Consider the following 21,663-nt stretch of genomic DNA (forward strand, 5'->3'; position numbering starts at 1 on the left):
TCCATTTTTGTTAATCCCACTGATTTTCTGAAGGGATTAGCGGACTGAGCATGATAGAGGCACCGCTGGTTCGCCTGGCACCGCTCGGATCGGGAGCTGCAGACAGTAAGTGCAACACAACCTGGTCCAGAATGCACTGAGAAATCTTAGTGCTTAGTCCTTTTCCATTTACTGTCTTTCTTTCTTCCCCCCCCCCTTCTTTCTTCCATCATGATCTGCTGGGGATATATTGCTTTTACTCATGCCTTTATTTTCTTACTCTTGTTAATGTTTAAGAATGAGAAGCCGCGCTGGAATTCCCACCTGATTGTTTTGGCGCACGTTTTGTTGAGATGCACTTTAGTTTTTGATATTGCGCAAGAATTTATCTCAACTTTAGGGTGATTTTAGATGAGTGGACTGAAAAATCACTTTTACATATTTATCCAGGTACGCTTTTCATTTTTGTCAATGCTTTAAATCCTGTTATTGTTATAAAGGACCTATTTTGGTGTTAATATTTAGCAATAGCCTATACGATAAAGGACGCAGCAATAAGTAATGATTCTAAAATACTTAGCTAAAGCATAAATCTTTTTTCTTTTTTTTAAGTAAGCGACTCTTTTCTTTTCTTTGTTTTGAATGAATGGCACAAACAGAGAACTTATTCTGTGTTTAACAAAAGAAAATAAAACATCTTATACAGCTTAGGATTGTAAGGTCTCAGTAGCAGACAGCAGTTGCTTATTCTCATTCTAAAGGATTATCCTGTGCCCTGCAAAGTAATCACTGGATAATGCAACGTGACTGAATCCACAATAAAGATCTCCTCCCAGGAGAGAAAGAGCAACCAGCGATGAATGTAACGGAAATGTCTCAATCATTCTTGTAACAGTTTCTAATTCTCTGCTGTTTTTCTTTTTCCTTCAGAATATTTCAGAGCATAACCCCTTTTTTGGATCGTCCAACCAATGGATGAGGAGGAGAGATCTGCAGGTAATGTTCTTCCTAAAGCCACTTGGCCTCTACCAACTGGCCTTCCCATCAACTGGGGACTCATCACTGGCCCTGTTCCAGAGCCTGATTTCGGAGCATCGTCTTTAAAGACCTCGCTGCCTCCTCACCAGAGTTCAGCCTCGCATGCGCTGCAGACCAAAGTGAAATCGTTGACTCAGAGAAGAACAAGAGGCAGAGAGAGGGAGAAGGACAGAGAGAAGTTGGACACAGGTGAGATGCGCACAAGTGGCTCACCTGGGCAAAATTCATCTGAAGTACTCCTGAGGCAGAGGCAGAGAGCCAAAGGCCAGTTGTTTGTGCCGTCAACCTCCTGGCGATCAGGTGCTGCAAGGAACTTGAGCAGCAGCGATGAAGATGAGGAGGTAGAGGTTCAGGTTCGATTGGAGATCCACAGTCCTCCTGTGGATCTACAAACGGAGCAGGGGACAGAGGAAAGCGATGAGAAGAAGTCAGAAGAAAATGAGGGCCAGGTCAGCTCTTGTGGGCTCAAGGAGGGCACCAGTCTGGAAAGTCTTCTCTCAGATAACTCAAGTAGTAGCAAGGATGAGCCGTCACTTCCTCCTCTGCCTGCCGTCTCCTCCTCTATTTCTACTACATCTGCTTCCACCTCATCCTCTTCTTCAACGAGACACTGGGCACCTCCAAAGGGCTTCTGGAGAGTAGCAAGGCCAGAAACATTGCTTCTCAATGGGGTTGACCCTCACGACATACCCCCAACATTACCCTTAAAGGACTACACCCAGACGGAGGAAGTGGAACCGGAACCTCAGTGCAAGTCCAAACCTTCTGAAGCAGTCGGCAGCAATGAGGCACAAAGTGTGGCTGAAGCCACCGAAGCGGCATCGGTGTTCAAACATTCAGATAGTGTGGAATTTTATCTGGACAGACGTGAACAAAGTGAAGCAGATGTGGTGGATTCAGCCAAAGGGCTGTGCCTTTCTGACAGCTGGGAAAGCATGTCTTCTCAAAATGGAGTGCTGCGTGCCGATCTGAAGCTTAGGGTGAAGGAGAGGGCCTACGCAAAGCTGAGGGAAAGACAACAAAACTGCAGAGAGGCGCGTGATCGCCGCGGAGGAGAAAGCATCGATTACTATGGGGACATAACATACAGAGTAGATTATAAAGGTAAGCATCTTAACGGGAAGCATTGTTATGTAAGGTCAGATGGAAAAATGTGTAATCAATACTTCAAACAATCTATAAAAATACATGATGGTACCTAGACGCACTTCCCTTCTTTAACTTTCTTTGTTGATAGTTTTTTAAAAGTAGATTGCGTCACATAAATTATTAAAGAGCTATGCAATGTCTGACTATTAAACTCGATAAAACCTCCAATTCTTATAAATAAAAGTAACCTAAGAATCCTTGTTTTATGCTTTAGGTGTTTAAATTTGATAAAAGTTTATGCAGACTTTCTAATTAATAACTTCCTGTTTAATATGACATAACACCGAGGCCCACTTCTTTTAGCTGCTCTTCAATATAGGAAATAGCAAGAGAATATGCCATGCAAGAAAATTAAAAGAGATTTGATCTTCAAAAGTTTTTTTAAATTGCCTACAAGAAAAAAAAGACAACTTTCCTAAACATTTTATTTGACCTTTATTTAATCATAAAAGTCTCATGGAGATTTCAAACTTATTTTTCAAGGGAATCCTGAGCAAGCAGCAGCAAGAGTTACGCAACTTACACTGTCACATCTATAATTTAAAAAGCTTAAAACAACTCCAACTGTGACAAACATGGCTAGATGAGAAGCCCATTTTATCTTGCTACTATGCACAGCAGCACTTGTCTAAAAGTTAAGAATAGTGGTACAAAGAGTGGGATTGTGGGGTTGGCAAAAGGAACAATTGGAGCTACATAATTATTTATGAGACATGCCTGAAAAGAACCTCACATGTCCTACCTTCACAAATGTGAATGTGTGGAATTTGATCGCTCAATGGAACTTTACGTAAAACTGAATATTATGAGACTAAGAGGTAAGTTTTTTGAACAACAAACATTATTAGCTGGTTTGTAAAATAACAGCTTAATATGGAAATTTCTCAGACTTGGCTTTAAGCATGATAGAACATCTGTGATGCAACCAGTGAGTTATAGGCCCTGTTTTGTAGGTTTTGGGAGATAGGTTTCACCCACTTTACCTGCTGCTGGTGCTGGACTATGGCAGGCTCAATGCTGCCAGGCAGCTGTGGTTACAATATTGTGAATGACTGGATGTAATGTAAAGCCCTTTCAAGATTTCTGAACTAGATAAAGCACAATCTAGGTACAGGCCATTAAAAAAGACAAAAAAAAACCCATGACGTCTTTTCACCCAATGAACACGTGAAATCAAATTAAAGGTACATTTTCTCCAATTTTTAATCATACTGCTCCAGCACAAATTTTGCTGTGAAGCTTTTATACTTTTTTTTTTTTTTTTTTACCAAGGATGCCACTAAGTATATTTATTGGCATGCTCATACTTATTATACTTATACTTATTGTATTCTATATATGGGAGCAATTTATCTTACAGAATATGTGGGTAAGTCCACTTTGTTCATCATCCAGCTGTTACAGTCATTCAAAGTGCCATTCACGAGCAGTTGCATGTCTGCTTAGGATGTTATGTTAAAATGTGGTTTGTAACCTGGCTGGTCCCCAGCTCTGAACAGATGTCAGATGTGCAGATGTGCAGGAGGCTGTTGCTATTATTAGCAGCCAGTGCAGTGGGGGAAGTGTCCCTGTGTCGGTATCTCAGTTTGAGCGATGCTGGATGTCTTTGTATGCTTGAGGATGAGAGATTATGTATTATCCCATAATGTTTATATATAAAAGCTTACATCTACTGATAGGCGATGAAAAACATATAGAAGCATATTCATGAAAATACTCTTATTTCCTCTAGTGGCAAAATAGTATAGGTTTTCGGTTTAGCTGATATTAACTACATTTAATTGTTTCCGGTATATAAAAAACATGATAAATAAAATTTATTCAAAGCAGAAATGCCCTTATTAGATTTCAACAAGAATGACTGCTTTCTTGGTTGCTGCGTGGCTCCAAATAAGATCTATATGAGAAGTGAACCTTAATTAAATGTGCTTTAACATGTTTCCAGAAGGAAGAGTTTCAAACACAAGTTGTTCTAGTTTTAGAAAGCCAGATTATAAAAATTGCTTTTTCAAAATGGTATATTTGAATTACAGCTTACTTGGTGTTCCATATTTCCTCTGACTTGTTTTTTTTAATTTTTATCTCCTACTTTATGCCTGTATCAGGGGACCACGATGTTCTGGAAAACACAGATGCCACACTTCTCGCTCAAGAGCTTGAACCATATTTGAGGTAAGCTTTGAAATTCTTTGTTTGACATTTATTGTATGTGGTGAAATACAACCCATGTAACATCCATCTTAATATCGGCTTATAAAGTCAGTTTTGTAGAAAATATGCATGGTCAAAACAAGGAACCTTTAACAAGGAAAGACAACCACAAATAGTAATCGTTAAAGAAGCAGGTTTACAAGCACATTAGAAAGTTGAGATGACAGTGAAACAAAGCCCAGTCAAGAGTTTGAGTGAGACTCAAAACTCTGGACTTCTTCCAGAGCCACCCTTGAGTCAGAGGACATCTCAGAAGTGACTTATCTGGGGTTGCTGGGTGCCTCAGTTTGAAGGGTATGCACACCATGTGCAGAGGCTATGACAATCATCTGCAAGTGTTGGTGTTTTGTGTTTTGTCAAGTCCAAAGTCACTGAGGATCCTTACCAGAATATTTAGAGCACTCTATGTTTGCTTCTGCTAACAAGCTTTATGAAGATGCTTATTTCTGGCAGGCTTGGTACCTGCCAACACTACCAATAGACAGAGATCTAGCTTAATGGCTGCAGCACTGATGTAATTTATTGTCCAGTAAAGGTTGCTATTGAAGCAAGGCTGATCACCTCCATACCGCAATGGGCTAATACAACAATCCATGTCAAATTAGCTTAGAACATGGACAAACTTTGCAATGGGCTTTTTGTGCTAAAAATCTTTGCTCACTTGCCCATAATATTCAAATGTTCCTTGGACCTAAATCGTGTGGTTTCATTAGCTGTAAACCATAATGATATCACCCTATGTGTAGTGTATGACTATAGTGAATGAGTTAGACTTTAAGGACTGAATTACAACAATAAATAAACTATTTGACTACATTCTCATAACCTTTACCAATCAGAGATCTCTTAGAAAAGGCTGCTAATTTTCTGAAGGTTGTAATTGATTGGACGAAACAAGGTGACAAACTCTAATCTACTAAAACACACTGAGCTCTCATCTTGGCACTCAGGAGAGAATGAATCACACTCTGTCCATTCTAATGATAATCCACGTGGCTGATGTATCATGCTATCTTTATCACTGGGCCAGGGGATAAAGAAGTACAGACGATGAAGCACAATGCAGAGCAGCTTAGCTGTTGGGTGTGAGGATAGATGGATGGATGACGTTTCCCTTTGCTGCTTACCATCGGGGCCACGCCCCTGTCTTTTTCATCTTACATTGCATAAGACAGCTTAGGAAGATTCCGCTCGATTCACTCAATGTTAAGTTAATCTTTGAAAAGTATGATGTTGAAATGTATCAACACAGGCCGAGCTATGCACATTTCAACATTACCTCAGGTATTAGCAGTACTCAAATAAGTGCAGATCTATTTCAGTCTAACATTTAAACCCGTCATTCCCTTGCTGTTTTAATCTCATGTTTTGGCACTAATCTCCGTTTTTATTTCGATCATCAGGTCACTTCTTGTAATAAGTGATGAGCTACCTTTAAGCCCAAGGCATGAGCAAGCCAAGCGTCTTCTAGAGCGAGCCAGGCTCAAGGCTCGCTCCAACCTCCTCAAAGATGACCGCCCCCGACGGTCTCAGTCTGATCAAAGATCCACAGTGTAAGTCATTAGTTTATTGTGTTGTTTTTCCCTCTTTGCTTTCACTTATGCATGTCTCTTTGTTATCCATCAAACTGCTCTTTGCCTGGTTTAGCGAGTTACATAAGAGAAAGCTTTGAAACCTGACTGCCCTTTGTAATTACAAGGCTCAAACTGACAACTCTGTGAAAATATTTGCTTGTATTTTATTTATGTAACACGGCGAGCATCACAAGGCTTCAGTTATTCCCAAAATACTTTGCTGTAAGCGAGAAGCATTTAGTTAATATGGGATTATGAGTATTTGCAATATACCTTTCATTCATGAACATGATTACAACAGGCAGCAGTAACTGAGGCAGAGCACTACTTTTACACTGTCATTATGTAATCTGAGATTTGGATCTACAATGATTTGCACAACCCTTTCATACAATATAAATCTGACTATTTGAGTTCCGGAATCAAAATATTGCATGCTTAATTTAGAGTTTATAGTGTTTATTTGAAATGAGGCTCATACATGCCTCAAATCTGGCCTGAATGGAAGAGTTGGATGAAGAAAGTCCTTGTTGATAGAACGCCATAAAAAGTCCTATCTGAAGACTGGAAAAGACTGATATTAAGAAGACAGGTAGCATATCAAAGGAGGGAATCTGGTCACATTGAACCAAAACTGAACTTTTTGGTTTAAATGTAAAATGGAATTGGTATTACCTTGAATAAACCATCCATACCCTAATGGCGGAAGCTTCATGCTGTGGAGATCAAAAGGAATAGAGAATTTGGGCAAAGTCAATGCAAGAGGAATAGAGATAAACATCGGTCAATTTTGAAAGAAAATCTGCTAGAGGCAACGAAAGTCCAAAGACTTGAGCAGAAACTCAAATTCATGACCTGGCACTATGATGCAATTATTTGACTCAAAGCATATTAGCATAAATGCACTAAAAGACAGTTCTACAAGTTACTGGTAACCAATGCATGCCTTACATTTCAGGTTTGAAAATAGTGTGAAAATGTTTCTTTTTGTTTCCATTTTACAAACAACTGTGAAGTAGACTTCTGCTGTTTGATACTGAAAAAATGTTTTCTGAATTACGTTCTGTTAATATTTTCTACTTTAATTTATCTGAAAGTAGAAAAAAATGTTTCACACATTTACCTAACAATGCTTTAAATGTTATTGATAATTACATAGTTTCTATTTTATACAGGAAAAATCAGCAAGTTGAGCCTGCCAATCACACAACAGTGCAGAAAACTGTTCAAACCAAAGAAGATCCTCCATCCCAAGCCTCATCTGGTCCTCTTCTGGTTCCCACACAAAGGGACTCTTCTCCGGTGAAACAAGCAGATCGACCAAGACGGTATGGCTGTTCCCCCACACGTGTGCGCTTTGAAGATGAATCCGAGAAAGAAGCTGAGTCCCGCTATCTAGACAGAGTGAGACAGCGTGGCAGACCTGGAATGCCCAAGTCCAGGGCGAAGGAAAGTAATACAGACTCCAGCAGTAGTGGCTCAGAGAAGAGCAGAGGCCACAGGAGCATCTCTTTGCCACCTTCACAGAAGCAAGAAGATCTTGTGACAAATGATGAAACAACTGTTATTAAAGAGATCATAGTGCTGGTGAAGAAATGTGAAGCGTGTGGCTCTGTAGTCAGGGAACCTCAGCCGGTCTCCTCACCTTCTGAACTTCAGAACAGTGAGCCACAGCAGACAGCTTCCCCAGAGGACCCGCGTGGAAAATCGACTCCTGTGTGGGTGCCATCAAACAAACCAGATGCGAGCACCCGCCCTAAAGCTCCTCTTACTGTCACGTTTGCTGGAGCTTATGTGCTAGGAGAAAATAAAGAAAGCAGCACAGTGTGGAAATCTTCTGGCTTTGGGAAACTGCGAAGACGGAGCAGAAAGGGGGAAAATCGTTTGGAGTCTGGTCACGGTCCTTATGGCCCATCTTGGGCTCAGCGACGGAACTCCAATCCACGGAACAGGGTCAACTTGAGCAGAGCAGTTTCATTTGCTCCTGGCAGCCCTGTTGCCTTAGAGCCACATTTACTGGAGGCATCTGGTGGACTTAGAGAAGCATCCGCCCCATCATTGCCCATAAAGTCAGCCCTGAAGTCAAGCTCGAGAAATCGCTCATCTGCAGGTCAGTCCACGGTTCAGTTCCAGGTGTCCCCTGTTCAGGGAGGAGAAAGTTGTTCTCAATCCCTGGATTCCCCTGAAGCAAGAAGGGAATCTCCTGTGTCTACAAACCAAGGGTCACCAACAGCAAGCAGCCCAGTACCCTGCATTAGGCCCTCCACTCTTAGATACTCCCTGGCCAGAATCCCCACGGATCTGCCATCGGCTGAAATCTGGGATGCCACATCAGATGGAGCAGGTAAGTGAAGACAAGCTAACCACTGTACAGACATTAGAATCTATTGTTTCTGTTTTTAATTTCAAGCAGTAAATCCAACTCTTGCATAAGAAGATAACATTGGTTAATCCTCCTATTCTCTTCTAAATGTACTATATACTGTATTACTCCATGAGAGACCTAGAATTAAAATTCGACTCTGTTTTAATTAATATTTTCAAAAGTTACACTAATTATGTTGATATTTATTTTCGATTAGATAGAGCAGTTTTTGTTTTTGTTTTGTTTGCAAATTCATATGGATATTCTGATCAGTGTAACCATTACTGTTATGATTAAGCAGGCGTAAGTGGAGAGACAGGTCCTGGTTCAGACTTTCGAGCTCTGCGATGCATGGGTATGTCTCGGGCTGAGGACCTCAGAGCTGAGCTGCTGAGATCTGAACATCTAAAAGCCGAGGCTTTGTGGGAGGAAAGCTCCGACGGCTCCAGGTTTGCGCTTCATAATCTTGCGCACGAATCTCCTCCTACACTAGAACTGTCACAGCAACAACTCTGCGTGGAGCTGTTCCAGAAGAAAGATTAAAACTAGAACTCTGACAAACAGCACACTTGATACTTACTGCAGCTCAAAAGATTGTGAGAATACTTCCACAATTCTGCCCTCTATTGGAGGGAAAAAGTAATTATTCTTTTGGATATTACCGTACATAAAATCATTTGGAAAGTGAAGCACAAAATTAAGGGGATAATTCATGAATCAGTCTCCTCTATAATTTGCAGTTGTCTTGCATGTGGTACTTACTGTATTTCTGCACTGAATTCACAAAGCAGATGGCTCCAATGACATGCAGGTGCAAATATACCCATCCATAACACCAGTAATTTTTTTCTAGCAATGTGAGGCCTTCATCTGATAATCTATTTTTATTATGCAATGGGCCATGCAAGCCTAATGATAACCTAAGTTGTGGGGTAAAGACAGATTTTCTTTGCATAGTTCATTTATTTATGCTGTGTTCATTTAACTTTAAAGTGTGACAACATGATGCCAGTGAGTTTATTTTTTTATTATTTTCACTAGAATATTGGATGAAATCAACCTTGTATAAAACCAGCTGCACTGCAGGTCACTATTTCCTATTTTTTCCGTTTTCTGAATAACAATTTGGAGTATATTTCTTCATATATACATCTTTGAGAATACAAAGTTGTTATTTTTGGCTGTAGTTTACTTCAGCATAGATAAACATAGATGTTATTTCCTTTAAATGCATTTATCTCAATGCAGAGACAGCATGCTAACAGTGAAGGAACTTCTGATCTGCAGATCTACATTAGGATCGTTTCAAAATTAGAAGGATCTGAAACTTGCACACATTAGAACCTGACAATAACTTGGTGAATGTTTGCATGTTAGTAAAAAAAAAAAAGAACAAAACAATTCTCCTCTTACAGAAAATTTGATGGGAGGCCAAAACTTTTCCTGCGTCGTTTCTTTTCCTCCATCGGGCTGAATAGCGTTGGCAGACTGGTGAAGGGGAGTCGCTCCAGCAGCATGGAACAGCTCAGTCTCCCCACCGTCCAACGGGCAAGCTCAGCCTCACCGAGCCCCACGCGGAGACCTCAGCCTACCATTCGAATACAGAGGACACCCTCACTGCAGACCCTGCACACAGTGAGCAAGAGAAACAAACTTTATTTCATGCAAGATTTTATTTATCTCCATTTGTCACATATTTCTGCCGGACCTCTCTTGAAATCATCAGTTACAAACTTGTTGTCTGACAATGGAAGCACAAGATTGACTCCTTGCATCAGTCATAACCTGATGCACTCATGCCACATTAAACAGAATTCAGCAAGCGCAAACTCTTATCAGTTACAGTCATTTCTGGGATACTTGTATGTTTTTACATTTGTCATAAAGGCACTACTCCTCTGATAACCGCTCTATTGAGTTTTGCCACTGTACTATAAATGCAATACTTGTTACAATTCCACTTGTTTGCCACTAGGTGCTCCCACTGGCTCAGCTACGTAAAGCCTCCTCTGTTCAGAGTTTAGAGAGAAGAACAGAACGCTCAACAATACTGGGAGAAGTCCAAATACCATATGGCTTGGCACCCAGGTACAAAAATAAGAAAAAGAAAAGAGAGAAAGCCAAAGAAAGTCAAAAAATAGTGAATAATATAAATAATTTTTAAAACAGATTAATGAATTTAATCTGTTTTTCTTCAGCCCTGAAAGCCCCCAGATTGAGATTCACAGAGGCCTAAGTGATGAAGATGTAGTTGTCGCCAGAATGGCTCATCCTATGGGCCGGGTCACACAGGCTTTCCCTGATGGGACTATCTTGTTGGAGCTCATCAAACCTCCAAGTGGCCCCTTTGGTTTTGTTATTTCAAGAGGAAAAGGTCGACCAGATACAGGTAACATTTCTTTACTTTGACATTTACTTTAAAGCATCGTGGTCAATTGAATGACTCAGTTTTACAGCGTTAGTCCCCCTACCATGGTCCTCGATGTCCACTCTCCTGCATTTAAAAGTTTTGACAACCTTGATTCACAGAAATGGCTAATATACAAGCCTCTACAAAAGCTGACGGTATATTTAAAAGACAGTTAAACTAGTTGGAGGACCACCTCCACAAATATCTGATCAGCTCAACATGGGAGAAAAAACACAAGAAAAATGGTATTAATCAAAACTCTCATTGTTCACTGACTGTTACCTACAGGTGTATACGTCGAGAAGGTCGGTGATGGCGGGGTGGAGGGCCTGCTGGGTGTTGGTGATGAAATCCTACAGGTTAACGGGGAGGCGGTGGCGGGACTCAGTTTGGACCAGGTGACACGCCTCATGACTCGGGAAAGCACCGCCACCCTCCGGATCTTGCCTGCCCGACGCAATCAACGCTGAACGGCACAGGATAGACATAGCACACAGCCATTTCCCTCTGGACGCACAGTTAGCCACTAACCATGCACTGCAAACTGACTGGAGCACAATGTGCACATGACACAATGCATTTTGATGTAACTCGAGATGAATAGCACAACATAGAGTTAAGTTCTTTTAGAGCAAACAAATCCAGCTCCACAAATGTCACAGAGAACTTAAAAATATGGATGTTACTGTGTATTGCTAAAGGTAGGCTCTTCTACCCAACACCTTTTGTTGATTTACATAAGTAAATTCAGTTTTATTTATTTATTTATGTTATTTTAGCACCGAATTCCACTAAATATCATATCAAGATGCTTTACAAGAAAAGTACTTTACGTTATGTAGAGAAATGCTTGATGAAATCAATTCAATAACATGGGCAGATTTAAATTTAACTGTATACTTTCCAGTTTGATCCTGTTTATAATACAATGCAGTCAAATGGATTGCATAAGGCCTGCTGGACGATATTTTTCCATTTTTGGAAACCAAGGTGAATGCATGGAGCCATTAACTTTGCAGCAACGATCCCTCCAGAGAAAACGTGTAAAGACTCAACATCATAAAATCCAAGTGAATTGAAATTCGGCGACATTAATTTAACAAATAGACGCATTCTTGTTCAACTGTTTTTACAGCCCTTGAATGGAAAAAAAACATCACAACCAGAAACTACAATGTAATGTATTGGGATTACATGTGATAGAAAACGGGGAACAGGAAGGAAAATAATGGATGGTTTTGATCTTTCTTTTTTATCACAAAACATCTTAAAAGTGTGGTGTGCAATTGTTTTCAGTTTTCTTAATGTTCATAGTTTGAATCCCATGTTGATTTTTGAAAGTTAACAGAAGCTCAGATGAAGAGTTTACACTTGCAAAATTCTTTTAAATTCTTGCCACAGTTTAATTTAGCCCTGAACATTACTGGGCCATTTTAAAACACTTATTGCTTTTAATGCTTTTATCAGAACTTTTTTATATGTGAAATTTATATCAGGCCGTATGCTTTGGGTCGTGGTCCCGCTGCAATGTGAAACTCCAAACCAATTCTTTTGCAGCCTTCATCAGCTTTTCTTTTCAGACTGACCTCTATCCATCTTCAAAGCAATTCAGCCTGGCCTTCCTGGCTGCCCCTCTCTTCAACGCTCTCCTTGCCATTGTTTAAGGTAAAAGTCCTTGCCCTTAATGTAATTTGCAGTTATGCCATACATTTGTCATTTTCATGGTATAGTGGGATGCATTTCAGGTTGTTCAAGTTTGTTTAAATAAATCCACATCACACTTTGGAATTTTATGAAGGGTTTTATGAAAAGTATTTAGAACCATGCACCATTTTCCTTCCACTAAATGCCATACATTTGAGTTTGCGGTTGTAACAAGACGAAACAGAAGTTCATAACTGATATTTATAAAGGGCCAATTTGAAGATAGACAATGGGAATCAAATCCATTTTTCTTTTTATATGTTGCTCAGTTTGGTCACATTTAACACAGTTTGATAGATTTTTATCTTTTTTTTCATATTGTGGGACAATTTATGGCACTGTTCAATACTGATCAGCAAAAAGACAACTAAAAGCTTTAAAAAGCTAAAAATAAATATAATGTTTTACCTTTTATTAAGTACATGGCAGCCCCTGTGTGGAGCACTTTATCCCAATTGTTGCTTTTACTCCATGAACTGTGCTTTCTTTTGTCCTCTTTTTTTTTTTGATTTATTGATTGTAAAATAAAATATTTTATTTTGCCAAACATTATGGTTCAGTGTCGTACATTTCTTAATTGTGCACTTTTGCTTCACGAAACCACTGGTTCACAAAAACCTTGGCAATATTGTGGACTTAAGGTTAGAATAACGTACGCAAAAAATTGAAGATGTCGATAAAATAATTCCAACACTCAAAACCATTCACATGAGATGCACTTATATATTTATTTAGTTTCTTAATTAATGATTGTATTTGTTTGCATATCAGCCATATTTTGTTGTTTGTCTTTTGTCAACCTCACTAGCGGGGATCAGTTCACGGAAATCTGCTGTGAGGACAGGATGCAGAGTGATGGTCGTGACTGGCGTTTCCACAGGATTGATATAGAGAAGTGACGCCTATCTATCTATCTATCTATCTATCTATCTATCTATCTATCTATCTATCTATCTATCTATCTATCTATCTATCTATCTATCTATCTATCTATCTATCTATCTATCTATCTATCTATCTATCTATCTATCTATCTATCTATCTATCTATCTATCTATCTATCTATCTATCTATCTATCTATCTATCTATCTATCTATCTATCTATCTATCTATCTATCTATCTATCTATCTATCTATCTATAAGCCGCGGTGAAATGTCTCGTATTCATATTACTTTCACAGAACGGGTAATTAATAATTGAACTATAGGGATAGAGGCGTGTGGAAAATCCGTTATTATGATGTACCTTCTACCATTAAGGCTTGTCCTGAATGTGCTCTGATAGCATGTCAGCAGTTGATGCTCTGCTCTATTATCTGATGCCTCCAGAGACCGATACGCTTTTATCTCCCCCAGCCATGACTGCCACCTCCACCCCCCATTCGTGGACGTCGGGGAACCGTCGGCCGCGGAGAACCGACCCTTTTTCCCCGGACAAAAAAAAAAAAGAAAAAAAAAAAAAAAGTGGCACTGACGTTTATTTATTTATTTATTAAAGTAACTGTATCCAATTAAGGTACCGCTGGTACCAGTGAAAGCAGTTGCTCCATCCTTAAGGTATACAATAGATGAATAAAGATATCCCACTCTTCTGAAGAGCTAATAAAACATAAAACAACTTTTATTGCTTGATAAATGAGCTTGTGGAAGAAAACCTTTTGCTCAGAATACAAAGTTCCCCAAGGCTTAACCTGAGCTTTTGTTTCTTTCATTTAAAAAAACAAACAAACAAACAAACAAAAAAAACAAAAAAACTAAAACACCTAAGTGCGCAGCCAGTACAGTCTACCACATACCTCACGTTACAGGCCGTTGCGCTTTGCCTGTTTGCTTTTTTTTTCTTTTCTTTTCTTTTTTTTAATGCCTTGCCCTCCACAAGACTATATAGCCTCAACGACAGCCAAATAATAATGAATCATTTCATAAATAATGGGTTTAGGAGCTTATCGGGAATGAAGAGGCCGCTGCCGTGCGCTTATCTCACTCGGCCACATTGCGGCCTGTGTTCCGCTCCCCATACAGAGAGGGAGCGCACTGGAGGCAGCGGGGAATAACTTACACTTGCACACACGCGCGCACACACACATACACACCCACACACACACACACAGAGCTCCACAACTGGCAGGAAAAAAAAAAAAAAAAGGAAAAACCTCAGACATGGATGACCCACTCACAAAATGGCTCCACTTACACAGTAACATCAACAACACGGCTGAAACGGTAAGTGCGGAAAAACTCCCTCTCCATGTTGAACCGTCGTGGCGTCGCTCCTCTTGTTGCGGTAGGGATACGGTTGGGTTTATTGTGTTGCTGTAATGAGCGACATATTTAGTCTATATTTTCTAGTTTTGTCCGATCGAGTTGAGACTGGGGGGTGAAAAACGGATGCGAGGCCTGTAGGAGAATCCCCAGAAACAATAAAAAAAAAAAATATAAAAAAAATATATAAAAAAAACGCGTCTATTATAATCAGTCTGTTGTTCGTTTTTCCATATTTGCAGAGCTTTATTCCATTAGATTACTCCTAAAAGCACCTTACGCGGATATATAATGGGTGATAACCAGAATGCCAAAATCCTAGCGCTCCCTTGTAGCAATAATAGCATTATGGCCTCCCTAGTCAATACATAAAAATAAATCTACAAAGTAATTTCCGCAGCTGCTTTTGCTAGTGAAACGACCCAATCCGAGCTACTTTGGAATATTTCAGAACTAGCGAAAAGAAAAGGAGGAAAGATTTTATTTCGACGCAGATTAAGCTCCCGTGTAAATAGTGTCTGCATTATGTATGAACGCTGATTATTTTCACCCATGAATAAAGAGCTACAATATTATACTCTTTAATTTACAAAATGCGAATCACAATTGGATATTTTTTTGTATCACTTAAAAAGACATTTAAGTGGGCTGAATTATCGTGAATCAACCATACTATTATAGAGTATAACCGACCTGACATTGCACAAATAAAAATAGCTCTCGAAGCCCATATTACTGGAAAATTATTTAGCCTATTCGAGTCTGCTGAAGGCAGTAAATAATTGTAACTTTAAGATCGAATGCTCGACCTGTACAGGCAGGTTTTGTTGTTGTTTGCAAAGGTGATTTTTCGGTAAACTGTCTATTAAAAAAAACATAACACGTTATAAAAATATTTCACTTGAGAAAGATCGTCCGATAGGTTTGTGGCAGGGAGCTAGTTTTTTTTAAAGAGGGAAACATGTATTGACCAAAGGGAAATAAAATGGCTAATTCCAACTTAAAACGTTTATTTTTTTATTTTTTGTTTCATATTAACTCAAACATTGTCTAAACGTGGTAATTATTAATAATGTGTGAATAATTATAAAGGCTTTGTAAGACAACAACCACAACAACAACAAAATAATTGATCATTCAAGTAAATTCTTATTTAAGGTTTAAACTAGAGCAAATACTTGATGTGTGCGCTAATGATTATATAGTAATCGAAGACATTTTCACTTAGGACATTGTGGGACTGTAAAAGCGGGTCACGGTTCAAAAATGATGGAAAAACGGGAGCAGGAGCTTTGTCCTGGAAGTCCCGACGCGGGATCCGGTCCTGGAAAGCGAGAAGACTCGGCCATCATCTCCAGACACAACGGATACAAGGAGGAAGAGAAGCCGAGGATAGAAAGGGGGGAGGAGGGTGATGCCAATGAGAGGGTGAAGGAGGAGGAGGAGGCGGACAAGAAGGAGAGGGGAGGGAGCTTCAAAGGGGCTGAGGAGACGGATGACGTTCCGCTGCAGAACTCGAGCAACGGGACCAGCATCAGCATCATCATCAACGGCGTTGCCAGGGAAACTGCCTCTCTCAACGCCCTTGACCTGAAAAGGGAAGTGCCGGTGATCGAGCTCTCCAGGAGGGACGCTATAAAAGCACTGGAGCAGAGGACGGAGAGCCATTTGGTGCCGATCACGGAACTTCGCAGACCTCCACCGCTGCCGCTGCCGCCGCCGCACCGAGACGACGCTCGAATGGTCCAGCTGAGCCCAAACGCGTTCCCTGTCCCGGCCCGGGCGATGCTCTACAATCTGGCGCAGCCTCTCGCCGCCATCAACAGGTACCTTTGAAGTCATAAAGATATAGACTGTTTTAAATGCACGTTTCATCTTTGACGTTTGGACGGAAACTTGTTAAGGCAGCATGCACTTTTGCATCTGGGTGTAAAAACTTTTGCTGTGATGCTGCGATGTTTTTCCTGATGGAATCCGAGTTTTCTCACATTGCCACATTAACCTGTGTTTGTTTTCTTTCTTTCTTTTTTTTCTTTTCTTTTTTAATAGTCTTGGAGGAGAGTCAGAGCAGTACAGCATGTACCCCAGCAACAGGGTAAAGCGCCGCCCGGCGCCTTATGAGGTTGAGCTCGACGAGGGTAGGCGCATTTTAGATCTTTATAAGTATGGTAAGATGCACTTCTGCTGTGTGCTCCTTCTGCCAGTACAGTCCCTCCTCCCCTCCCCCCTGTCCCTCCCTCATCTCCATTGTGTTTCATCCCTTGACATGGATGTACACTGTTGCCAATCTGAGAGTTGCAGAAGATGCGTTGCAAACAGGGGTGTGTGTGTGTGTGGGGGGGGGGGGGAATAAAGAGTTCAAGCAGTGAGAATTGCAAAATCTTACTTCACGGAACAAATGACTATACCTGTACCTGCGTGTAATTAAAATAATCCATTCTTAGGCAAATTTGGAGTTCATTTGATTTGAAACATCCTCTCCAGTGCTGCCCACTCACTGTCATAAAGGGGAGGAGAATTGTGGGTGCTGCTGCCTCCATGCCAAGGTTTTACTGCAGAGTGGGCTGAAGGATTAAGATAGGCTGGGTGTGTTCCAAGAGCAACAATGACCAAAAAAGACACATTTATTGGGGGTGGGATGATATAACTACCTGCAGAGAAGCTTCTCAGTGTGTCTAAATAAAATAAAATTGAAAAATAAAAAATAAAAATAACATAATATATTGCAGAATGGGATAAACACACCCTTCCCAGCACAATTTCTTGAGATTTGGCAAGGAAAATGAATGTTTTCTCGTACCTTTGAAAATCTGTTTGTACTGAGGACAGTTTTGCTAGATATGTAAGCTTGCTTTTTACCTCTATCTAAGCTTTGAAAATGATCTAAATAAAAGTGAAATTAATTTAATAGTTTTAATGATGGAGTTAAACACTCCCCTATCTTACACACTTTATTGTTGCAGTATGACAGGCAGAAGCACTTTCTTCTTTTATTTCTAAAATCCAGAACTGAAAGTCTAATTTTTTAGATCATACTTTTACATGCAAAAACAGGTGAGTGTATCTGAATAATAATAATAATAAAAAATCCTAGATTGCAGAAAGGAGTTAACATCCACTCCCAAAGGTTTTCAACTTCTATTTGATATTTGAGGCTGGGTATTTTGGGTGTTTTTATAATTTAATTATTATTTTTAGCTACCTTCAAAGAAGTGTGTATAAATAAATAAAAATGATTATGGATTGCAGAACAGGGCTAAGTGATATAAACCCAAACATATTTTGCTTTTGAGATTTCTGCAAGCAAAGTCTAGCATTGTTAAAAATGTATGGCGGAACAAAAAATAGTGTTGCAACCAGCATATAATGGTTAGAGTTGAATATTTCAAATAAAGTTTTATTTCCCTACACCAATTCCCTGTGTAGACAAATTCAAATTCAATAGATTTCAGTATATAGTTAACTCACCCTCTGAAACTACCTTTATTCTGGAGGTTTGGCAAAGATAATCAACAATTTGAAACCAGAATAAGGAGGACCGTTTCGCCATTTCTATGTGAATGTTGCAAACTATCTTGTTTGCATCCTATAAATAAATAAATAAGTAATCATTTATTTCAAGATGTGGTAAACACATCCTTCCAAAAGCCGATTATTCTTGAGGTTTGTCAAACTACAATAAATCAATAATTTCTTGTATTCAATAATCCTTGGTTACATTGAGCGCAAATGTTGATTACTGTGGTTGTTTTCTATTTTTTTTCTTCTTACAAATATTATGCACCCTTTTTGCTGCTACAAATTTTACGTTCTTTATAACTTGTTTGCTTTTGAAAATCCACATTTTCAGTAATGTCATGTTTTAGCTGCTTCACTGCTATGCTACCTTAGACACCTTATATCAGTATTTTTCTTTCTTTCCATCCTCTCCAACAGCTGGCCAGCCTAAGATTGTGCGTCGCATTTTCACAAACAGCCGTGAGCGCTGGCGGCAACAGAATGTAAACGGTGCGTTCGCGGAGCTTCGCAAACTCATCCCCACTCACCCTCCGGACAAGAAGCTGAGCAAAAACGAGATCCTGAGACTTGCCATGAAGTACATCAGCTTCCTCTCCAACCTCCTGGAGGACCAGGACGGAGGGCGAAATGTTGGCAACAGTACTGACGGAGACACGGGGCTGCTGGTTGGTGTTCCAACCCACGAGGGAGGCCCTCAGGGTGCGGCGCATCAAGAAACCGTGGTGGGCCTAGCGAGGGATGATCTTCTGGAGACAATGTCACCAGGCTCCAGTTGTGGTAGCCTACCTGATGGGGATGGGGAGGGGAGTCCCGAGAGCTTCATGGAGGACCAGGACTCACCTCCAGCTACAAGGACTCTAACAGCATCCCGCGGACCCTCACTGCATCTAGCGGCTAGAGATCTGAGGCGCAACGGACGCCCATTAGATGGTTCCACTAGGCGATGATGGTGACGTCGGGAGAGCACAGTTTGACATCAAAGACTGAAGAAAAGCAATTAAAAATGATTTGAAACACCTCAAACACCTTTTATCTTGGAGTAATCAGTTTAGGAAGAGTTATCTCACTCGAACTGGAAACACGACGAATACCATGGTTAAATTTAAACTTGTAAATTGTGCATGTGCCATGTTCTTGATCAACCTTGCAGACTATAAGCTTCTATGCGTTGAAAGTTCCAAAGACACCCTCTGAAATGAAACTATAAAAAAAAGGAAAGAAAGAAAACATTTTAATTCAAACACTGGTTTTTTTTTAGAAGATGCTAAGCGTAAGGAGTTCATTTTGAGCTAAATCTGCAGTCGCCATTTATTGCAAAATGGTGCATAATAAGGTATTGATCCACTTTGCTTGAACAGTTTTGCAGGTAAACTGGTCCAAAATGCCCAGACATAAACATAAAGACATAAGTGGAACAAGTTTCATAGGGTATAATAATAATAATAAAATAAATGTTTGCGAGATGCTGTTAACACAGTGAACAGGTGGGACTCTGATGCAGTTACTTATGTATTGTAAATAGTATTATATTTCCACTGCAAAATATAATAACAGTGACTTTCTAGTCATGAGGTTTCAGATGTACCATAGTGTGTTTGTGAATGGATTTACTATCAAAACTCTCTTTTAAGAGACAGGATTCGAGAAGAAGGAAGAAAAGAAATTCAATTCTACATGTAACTCTAGAATAAGTGAACATATGGATGGAAGTACATCAAATGTGGTACCGCTTCTGTCACACCCGGTGAATAGAAAATCAAGCCAAATATTTCAATAGTCAAACAATTACACTGTGTGAATAAAAACCACATGTATTTGAATTGTTGTGGAGGTACAATATAAACAGTGCTCTTAAAGTGTACAAAACAGGGGTCAGATGAAATCTTGAGATGACTCATTAAGTCCTTTTGATATGAATGTTTTAATGTTTTTTTTTTAAACTATAATGCAAATGTAGTTTAGCAAGGTACACAAATAAGTCCCTTTGTTTCCTCATTTTACGTGAACACGTACACTCCCACCACAGCTACCCCCAACCCACCACCACCACCACTTTGCAGTATTAATACCATACGAACACCAGCAGTTTTCTGGAAGTGTTGCTCACTGTTGTTGGTTGTTCTGCTTTTGTAGCAGAATCTGGTAGCTTATCTTGGTACCTTTGGTATTTTATGAATTACAGTAAAGGGACATTGTACGTTTGGTAATGACATATTTGTTGTATGATAGCTGTATCTATAGATATATACAATGTTAAAGGGATGGATTTTATACAAAAAACAGAATAAAATATACTGAGAAAATTAGATTTTTTTTTCTGTGGTGTGTATTCATTTTAATATATTTGTGTTGCAGTTTTATTCCGCTATCATTTGGGTTTAGCTCATCCAGGACCATTTTGAAAGGCAACAGTTTTACTAACTGCACCACTGTGCATCACCAGCTCAATTCAATTCAATTCAATTCAATTCAATTCAATTCAATTCAATTCAATTCAATTCAATTCAATTCAATTCAATTCAATTCAATTCAATTCAATTCAATTCAATTCAATTCAATTCAATTCAATTTGTTTAATTTCAGTTAAACTCACTTTGATTAATTTCAACACTTATCTTCAGATTGTTTCATTTCAATTCAGTTCAGATCACTTCAGCTGAGTTTATATATCTGGTCAGATTGATTAAGTTCAGTGCTATTTGTTCAGCTCACTCAAGTTTATTTGAACTTAATATAATTCATTTAATTCTACTTAATATGATTTAATTTTGTCAAACTGAGTTAATTTAAACTCAGTTCAGTTCACTCATTTACATTTTGCCTAGTAGATTCAGTCTCCTTCAGATGAATTCAGTTCAGTTCACTTTATCTCTGTTTATGGTACCTCACCTTTGCTTTGTTAGTTAAATTGAATTCTTTTCGCTTCAATCTTAATTAACTGAGATCAATGTAATTTATTTAATTGCAACTCACCTCATCTCATTTTAATTAATTTTAATTTGACTAATTAAAGTTACTTCAATTCAGTTCAGCTCAGTTTCTCCCCTGGCTACACACCAGTTTGGATAATTTCATATTTTTTATTCCAAATCTTTTACATTTGGTTTTCTCACAAGAATCCTATGTCTCGCTTTCTGTGTCATGACAGTAAAACATAAGTTACTTATCTAAACGGGCAGGCAGTGTAATGCCATGCAATTATTTCCCGCTTCATTTGAACACAGAGTAAAGTTTCAAACCACAACCTCTTCAGAGAAACTCCCTCAGTGGGCGCTACAATCCTCACTTCCACCCCCAACAAGTGACGACTTCCTGTGGAGGTAGCCATGGCTTGCTGACCTGCAGGATATCCTGCCATTGTGAAAGTGGTTTTTACAGCCTTCGCTGCACTCGTTTGCTCATTGTTGCATCTGTGGATTTTGTTAAAACAGATGTTCAGATCAAGTATTC

The 21,663-nt window shown here is 39.4% G+C and overlaps 2 protein-coding genes across 4 annotated transcripts; both read left to right on the plus strand.

The window, feature by feature from the left end:
- The first annotated feature begins 1,113 nt into the window (after nt 1–1,113).
- Nucleotides 1,114–12,892, plus strand: si:ch211-13f8.1. Of its 2 annotated transcripts, none has more exons than XM_044133490.1 (9): nt 1,114–2,121; nt 4,272–4,338; nt 5,781–5,930; nt 7,127–8,295; nt 8,615–8,765; nt 9,732–9,951; nt 10,292–10,404; nt 10,515–10,705; nt 11,015–12,892. In XM_044133490.1, exons 1-9 carry the CDS (start codon nt 1,212–1,214, stop codon nt 11,194–11,196), a joined length of 3,153 nt encoding a protein of 1,050 aa, XP_043989425.1. In that variant the 5' UTR covers nt 1,114–1,211; the 3' UTR covers nt 11,197–12,892. The 2 variants fall into 2 exon arrangements, with proteins under 2 accessions (XP_043989425.1, XP_043989426.1); XM_044133491.1 differs by having other exon boundaries at nt 8,618–8,765.
- A 1,531-nt stretch (nt 12,893–14,423) lies between these two features.
- tal1 (T-cell acute lymphocytic leukemia 1) lies at nt 14,424–20,150 on the plus strand. Of its 2 annotated transcripts, none has more exons than XM_044133493.1 (4): nt 14,424–14,655; nt 15,923–16,520; nt 16,744–16,862; nt 18,631–20,150. In XM_044133493.1, the coding sequence occupies exons 2-4, from the start codon at nt 15,961–15,963 to the stop codon at nt 19,158–19,160; spliced, it is 1,209 nt and encodes a 402-aa protein (XP_043989428.1). In that variant the 5' UTR covers nt 14,424–14,655; nt 15,923–15,960; the 3' UTR covers nt 19,161–20,150. The 2 variants fall into 2 exon arrangements, with proteins under 2 accessions (XP_043989428.1, XP_043989430.1); XM_044133495.1 differs by having other exon boundaries at nt 16,744–16,832.
- The last annotated feature ends 1,513 nt before the right edge of the window (nt 20,151–21,663 follow it).

The sequence above is a fragment of the Gambusia affinis genome, linkage group LG12, assembly GCF_019740435.1.
Source record: "Gambusia affinis linkage group LG12, SWU_Gaff_1.0, whole genome shotgun sequence".
NCBI lineage: Eukaryota > Metazoa > Chordata > Actinopteri > Cyprinodontiformes > Poeciliidae > Gambusia > Gambusia affinis.